Source organism: Manacus vitellinus, unplaced genomic scaffold (genome assembly GCF_001715985.3).
Source record: "Manacus vitellinus isolate BGI_N305 unplaced genomic scaffold, ASM171598v3 scaffold_8_pilon, whole genome shotgun sequence".
Taxonomy (NCBI): domain Eukaryota; kingdom Metazoa; phylum Chordata; class Aves; order Passeriformes; family Pipridae; genus Manacus; species Manacus vitellinus.
The window spans coordinates 18,727,811-18,735,124 of record NW_021940864.1 but is presented as its reverse complement, the minus strand read 5'-3'; the positions used below and the strand labels follow the sequence as shown (position 1 = coordinate 18,735,124).

Below are 7,314 nucleotides of genomic sequence, written 5' to 3'. Positions count from 1 at the left end.
CCTGCCCACCAGCATAAGCAGCATTCCAAACCTGGCTGTGCTTCCCAGTCATGTGTGCAAGGATCTCCTGTCAGGCCTTGCAGCTTTGGGTCCAACCCTGGTTGATACTTGCCTTGGCAAAGGCAGAGAGAGGCACCTGTGTTTGGAAACACAGCTTTGCTGTCCCTGAGAGACACAGGACACAAGAAAGGTTGGAAGTCTCTCCCCTCCTTCCAGGTATATGGGAAAAAAACACCAAATAAAAAAACCCCACATTTGTGCCCATGGCACTATATGCAGCATATTTTTAATTTAATAAAATAAAAAGAGAAAAAAGTTGCCTTGCAAAAGTACCAAAACCTGCTGGTTTGTCAGCCAGGTTGTGTTGAGGAGAAAAGGATTGACTGGTAAAACCCAGGCTCCTGGGGAAGAACAGCTTTCACTGCTCCATCCCCAGCTCCATGGGGAGCAGGTGCCCACTCATTCCATCCCCTGCTGCCTGTGGAGCAGGAACAAGGCACCGCAAGCAGGCTCTGCCCCATATCCCAGCCCTCCAGGCACAGCAGGGCTCTGGCCAGGTCCTGGGAAAACTAGGGCCAATGCCTCCAGTTGGCAGGAAAAAGAGGGGCTGTTTGTGCTTCTCTGAATGGCAACTGCAAAGCCCAGAAACTGTGGCACTGAGGCACCCCGAGGCAGTGCTGGGGCTTCCAGGCAGCGCAGCCTTTGGCCTGAAACAGCAGCGGATCTAACCAAAAAGCAACCTAGAAGAACTCGGCAAACCTTGGAAACCATACTGGCCAGCTTCAGGCTCTGCATAAAAGTCAGGGCTGAAGGGAGCAAAGAAAAAGTGTCTTGGAGCAAGGGCAAAGAGCTGATAAAATTAAACTGGGAGGTACTGGCTTTCACTGCAGAGTGCCCTCCCAGAGCAGATCCCAGGCCTGGGGTAGGACAGGCTGGGAATCACTCCCTTAGCTGTGCCTGTACTACCTGGAGTCCCTTCTGGGATGGAGGCTGAGAGCTTCCCACCCTTGGGATGGGCTCAACTAGGGACTTGCCTCACCCGGAGGTGTTTCAAAAAGAAACCTAGTGTTTTGTTTGCCCTTTCCTCCTGCCGAGCTTTGTAGTACTTACAGAAATTGAGGAGCATTAGCCAGAGGCAAGACAGTACCAGGGAAAAGAGTTCCCTTGTTCATCAGTGACTTTGGGGAGAAGCCACAAGGCAGAGGTGGGGCAGGTGTACCAGCAGCTCCATGCTGGTATGCCCCTAGGCCTGTGCCTTGGCTGTAAGTCTTTGACCCTATTAAGGCAAATGGAAAGGTTTAGAGCTGCAGCAGCCCAGAGCATTTCCTGGGCTTGTTCCAGCCCCTTCTCCAAGAAAAGCAGGAGGAAAACTGAGTCACCAGTCCTGCCTATCCATACCCCACTGTGCTCCTCAGCAGATTCTGAGAAATCAAGCAAGTACCCTCGACCAGAGGCAGGACAGTGGCTATGGCTTAAATGCCATGGCCTCAGCTTCCTTAGACCTTTTGTACAGGGGTCTCGCCTGGGGGGAGCTTCTTACTGCGCTTCTTCATGCGGCTGCGGGCGTAGACACGGAGAAAGAGGGCCATGAAGACAACAGCTATGCCCAGCCCACCCACCACGGTGACAGTGTGCCCATAGATGAGGCAGGAGAGGAGGATGGCAAAGGCCTGTCGGAGTGTCATGATGATGGTGAAGACAGCTGCCCCAAACTGGTTGATGGTGTAGAAGATGAAGAGCTGGCCGCAGGCAGAGCACACGGAGAGCAACACAGCATGGGCTGTGAACTCTGAGTGGCGGGCCATGAAACGTACCGACTCCAGCAAGGCACCCTGCTCCAGGAGTGAGCCCACTGTGAAAAGGCAGGAGAACACGTTGACGCCAAACATCATCTGCACGGGAGACATCTTGTAGGTGAAGAGAGCATCCTGCCAGTTGGAGGTGAAGCTGTCGAAGATTATGTAGCCAGCCAGGAGGACTACGCCAGAGAAAGTAGTGACAGTGGACACGTGCCTGTTGGGAGCACTGGAGAGCAGGAACATGCTGACCCCCACGGAGATGAGGGCAGCAGTCAGGTACTCCCAGTACTCATAACTCTTGCGCGACACCAGTTTGCCCATCATCATCACTGGGATCACTTTGGAGGCCTTGGCCAGCACTTGGGTGGGGAAGCTGATGTATTTCAGTGCCTCATACTGGCACCAGCTGCTGAGGATGTTGGAGAGGGAAGCAAAGGAGTATTTGTACATGGGAGCCCCATGGCGTGGCTGCTTGGTCAGGGCGCAGTACAGACCGGCCACTGTGAAGGCCAGGATGCGGTTCATGAACACTAGGAACTGAGAGTCCGTGAACTTCTCACCAGGGTCCGTTTCAGTGGCACCATATGTTCTCGTCATCACACGTTCCTGGAGGACACCCCATGTGAGGTAGGAGGCCTGCAAAATGGGGGGAGCAGAAGGAGAGTCAGGATCCACAACAGCAGCTGCCAGCAACCACATGAAGAACAGACCCCAGGAGATCCTTGCTTTCCCCAGTGTTGCCTCATTGCCTCATCGTCTGCACAGCAATACTTCCCTGAGACACTGGGAAATGGGGCCACCCTCCATTCCACCTGTCTGAGGGAACCCACTGTCCATGTGGTTACAACCAGGAATATCCTGTTCCAAAAAAAACCTGCTCAGTGTTGTCCTACTTAGAACAGCTGGGACTAGTTCATCATTGTATGGGTGTAATCCAAAACTGTATTCTATAGCCTTCCATGCCATTTCCCAGAAACTGTTATCCATGAACCAGTTACACTATCTGCCCATAGAGCCTGACTCCTCAGGCTATAAACTGGGTGTTAAGAGGCCTGCGGGATAAAGGAGTGCTCTTGTCCTCATGCCCATTGAGGAACCCCCCCACCGCCCTGAGGGAGGTACTGAGCATTCCTGCCTGAACTGGAAGATATATAATCTTGGAGTCTTGGGACTTTTTTAACCACTCGTGGGATCCAGAGGAAGACTGCAAATCACCGCTCTCAACCAGACTGCAAACACCACTTTTCAAACAGACTGCAACAGCACTCTCACCAACAGGTTTTCCCCTCTCCTTTTACTTTGGACTCAGGGGGCCCAAGGAACACCACTCTGTTCATGCCCCAGGGTGCTGGGTTATACGTTTGGGTTTTGTGGGTTAAAACCAATTGTTTGTCTGTATAATTGTACTTACTGTATTATTTTATTAAATTGTTATTCTGATTTATAATCTCTCTTTTGAGTTGAGTTCATTTCCCCTGCTGGTTTACCTTTAAACCAGCACAGTGTACAGGGGGGAGAAGCCCACAATGCAAACATCCTGGTGGAGAGTGAGCAGTTATGCTTTAAGCTGCTTTAAAGCCTGTGGAACCAGACTGACAGAATCAGGGAGCGTTACCAATACACAGCTGTGGTTTTGGTGCCAGCTCCCTGCGGCAGGTCCTGGCAGTTTTCCCAGTGGCCTCTGCATTGGTTTTCACTTCCAGCTCCCTAGGCCTGGTTTTTCCATCCAAATCAATTCTAATTTCAAACCCAGCAGATGTAATTGTCAGCTAGGGATGACCACTGTTCTGGCCGTCACCTCCACTACTTCTGGTGCATTTCCTGAGAAATTAAGGCACAGAGATGCCTTAATGGTGACCTGCAGCAAGTCTGAATGGGGCAGGAGAGTAGGCCAGAGAGTACCTTCTGCTGGCTGTGGGACACCTGGATTTTTCTATCTTAATGCCCACATTACTATTTTCAGTTCTCACAGACCCAAAAAGCTGCCCTTCCTAATGATGCTCAGGCTGTAACTGAGACTTAGGGAAACTAAGATTTAAAATTCCTGTTTATCTGTAGCTGAAATCAGTATATTCTCTCCAGTATTCAAATTCAATCCATCAAGGCAGGATGCATCAGCCCCAGAGAGTGACCCAGAGGAGAGCCTGGGAGATAAGAGAGTTCAAACTATCTGCTGATTTGACATCAGGAACAAAAGCAGGCCTAACAATCTGCTGAATCACAGAATTTTCGCAGTTTTCCCTATCCATGGCTGTAGAGTACTGCAATCAGATAGACAGGATGCCCCAGCCCAGATGACACAAGCTAAATGGACCTCCACAGCCCTTAGATGTGGACTATCCTGATTGAGAGGCTGTGTTCCAGTCTCCAACCCTGCCCTTGGTCTTCAAGGAACTGACAGTCACAAACTCACCAGCCACCTCCTCCTTCCAGAGTGGGACAGCCACACACACATGCACAGGGCCCTTACCTGTAGACCAGCAGCACAGAAGAGCAGCTTGAAGACCTGTCGGGCTGTGGAGGACTCTGTGGGCTCTGCCCGGGGTGGCAGAGACCCATCCTCCTGGTGTACAGACTTCACCTCAGAGCCAAACACACATGATTTGATGACAGGGAAGCAAATGCCTCGGCCTGAACAGGGTAAGAGAACACAGAGACACAATGATGCTTGGGTCCCTTCCAACTCAGCATATTCCACAATTCTGTAATTAACCACAGCCTGGGCATCACCAGCTGCACCAGCTTAAGAGGTGAAGCCTCCCTCCTTACTAGCCTCCAGATCTGCTGGCACACGGGCCTCAGAGAAATTTGTTTCAGAGTAGCACCTAGACAGCACTGGGATGCAGCTCTGTGAGCGGCTCAAGCCTGGTCTGACAAAGCAGGTTATGGAAACAAACTGAGCGGGGCAGACCAAGGAGGTGCAGAAAGCTCAGAGGGAGGCAGGATGTGGAAGGGAAGCTCCTGTCCTTACCTGTCTCCAAATAGTTCCTTCTCTTGAAGTACTGGATGAGAAGGAATCCCGGCACCACAATACTCGCGTAGCCAGCAGCATTAACAAAGAAGCGGAAGAGCCAGAAGTCCCCCCACGAGTCCTGCAGGGCAGGGGCGATCTCTTCACCAGTAGCCATTGCAGGGAGGGAAGCCAGCACGAGGGGAAGGCAAAATCTGTGGAGAGAGGAAGAGGCAGGTGGCGGGCTACTGGTACATGGGCAGCTCCACTCTGCATGCTTCTAATACCTCCCCACCAGCAGGCAGCACCCAGACCCTACCTCAGCGACAACAGTGATGCTGGCAGCATGTGGAGTAACAAAAGCCCTCAGGAGTTAAAAAGCACAGGCCAGGCATCTATATTCACTTCTGTTAAAGGAGTTTGCTCCGGAACACATGGACTTAGAACGTTGGATTCTCAGGCTTAGAGAGAACACTGCTGTAACCATCTCCTTTTGACAACACTCTTACTTCAAATGCAAGGAGCACCTCATACCTCACACCTCACCTTTATAGGTTAAACTTTAGCACAGCTCTTGGGTGGTAAAAGAAAAGGTCACTGAATGGAAAAATCAATTCCTACCTAGCAGCTCATGTTTCAAGCCTGTGGCCATGAGCAACCTTTGCCTGGGAGCAAATAGTTCAGAGCTTTCCCCTCCAGCTGCACCAGGTGAGTGGAGGAGAAGCAGAGGTTTGGGCTGCCAACCTCCCCCACTTCTCCATGCAGCCCTGGAAGGCAGCATACCAAGGCATTCCCCACAGCTCAGAGGAAATTATGAAACTTCACCCACTTAACAAAACACAGCCAGAAAGGAAGGCTGGAAAGGAACTTTCCTGGCAGCTAGCTGGTTAGAATTTTACCAGGACTATCTAACAAGGTATAGCTGATATTCTTCCGATAACGCTACAGGAAGTGACCAAGCTAGCTTTAAAACAGCTTGAATAGTCCTTGAAGGAGTTCTTCCCTCCACAGAGGCAAACCTCCAATATTCAGGGGCACCAGGTACTCAACAGAATGAGCAACCAGGCAAGAACTTCCTATACCCAAGGCCACCTGCATCCTCCTGTCACACACCAAGCTGCAACTTCCTGCATCAGGGTAGAAGGTCTCCCTGGTCCATGCTCCATCCATGCCCAGTTTCCTCAGTGGAGAAAGCATCTTAATTGCCTTGGGGGCCAGGTAAGTGTGCTGTGGGCTGGCTACATAAATGCACACCAGAAAAACTCTAAGCTCCTGTGACTGAAAGGGCTAGAGATGTTAATTCCTCCTCCCCCAGAAACAAGTGAGTCAGAGGAATTTAGGCCCTGTTTAGGGGTGTACCTGGTTTAAATATTGTATAGCCGTGACCTTTGGTAGCCCTCCCACAAAACTCAGAGATTTACAAACTTAAGAGCTTTAAAGGCGAGTAAGTCCCCTGCCATTTCATGTGCAAGCCCTCCATCCAACTTCTTGTCCCCTTGGGAAAGGCCTCCGGGGCTTTTCTTATCTTCAGCTGCTGCAGCCAGGCCCTTGGAGTCCAACAACCTGATCTAAGCCAAGGCTGTGTTTCACCTAGAAATCTCCCTCCTGTGACTTAAAGGACACAGAAATTCCCAGCCCAGGAAGAAGTGCATGGAGGTGGATTTCTGTGCCTGCTTTCTATTTCCTTCCTGTTCTCCCCCCAAGAAAAGACAGTTTGACGCCTCCACCCCAACTCTCCTGCTGCAGGGGCACCATTGCAGGCTGTACAGGTGCTGTGGGATGCAAGAACACCGCTTGGTACTGGCACCTGGAGTTGAAGCTGCCCACGTGCTCCTGGGCTTGCCTGTATTAAGTAGCCCTGGCTGATGGCAGGGTGCAGAAATGCCATTCGCTTTTGCAGAAGTCAGATATAAATGACAGGGTCGGTTGCTACACTCAAGGGCCACGTCTCCAACTTGACAGAGACCGTAAGCTCCATCAGCACGACTGCTCCTGCTGTTATCCCACCGGCCCCCGCAGCGCTGCCATGGGAGGGGAACCAGCTCCGCTCTCCCACAGCGACTGTGAAGAGGAGGCTATGGAGGGACAATGGCTCTCTCTATGCCTGCGCTAGCAATTCCCAGGCTCCGAGAGCTGACTCAGTGCAGCAGGCCCTGCCCTCCCCGACGAGGCTGGGAAGGAACAGGGACGCCAGTGTTACAGGTAGAAGGCGGGGGGGCGAGCAGGCGGCGTGCGAGGCATGAAAGGAGCCTTAGTCTGGGGCCTGGGGAACAGCCTGGGAGGCGAGACAACAGACCCGGCCGCTGCTCGCCTGGGCACAGGCAGGACAGCTCTGAAAGGCACCGCTTCGGAGCCGGGCTGGCACCCAGCCCCCTGCCTGGGATGCAAAATTTGGGTCCCAGGGAATGAAAAGGATCCCTGCCTACAGCCCTGCTACTCTTGAGCGCGTCTCCAGCGCCTGGAAGGGCTGAGGTCAAATCCAAGCCCGGAGCTGACAAGTCCACGGCCCCTGCTAAGAGCTCGAGGTCTCGTGTCTGCTCTCTGTCCCTGCCCCTGCCCGCAGCC

The 7,314-nt window shown here is 52.3% G+C and overlaps 1 protein-coding gene across 1 annotated transcript; it reads right to left on the bottom strand.

Moving 5' to 3' along the window:
* Positions 1 to 254: 254 nt before the first annotated feature.
* Positions 255 to 5,183, bottom strand: SLC35B2 (solute carrier family 35 member B2). The gene is made up of 3 exons (XM_018085319.2): positions 4,771 to 5,183; positions 4,270 to 4,430; positions 255 to 2,435 (listed from the first exon to the last, which is right to left on the bottom strand). Exons 1-3 carry the CDS (start codon positions 4,925 to 4,927, stop codon positions 1,497 to 1,499), a joined length of 1,257 nt encoding a protein of 418 aa, XP_017940808.1. The 5' UTR covers positions 4,928 to 5,183; the 3' UTR covers positions 255 to 1,496.
* Between the last annotated feature and the right edge of the window lie 2,131 nt (positions 5,184 to 7,314).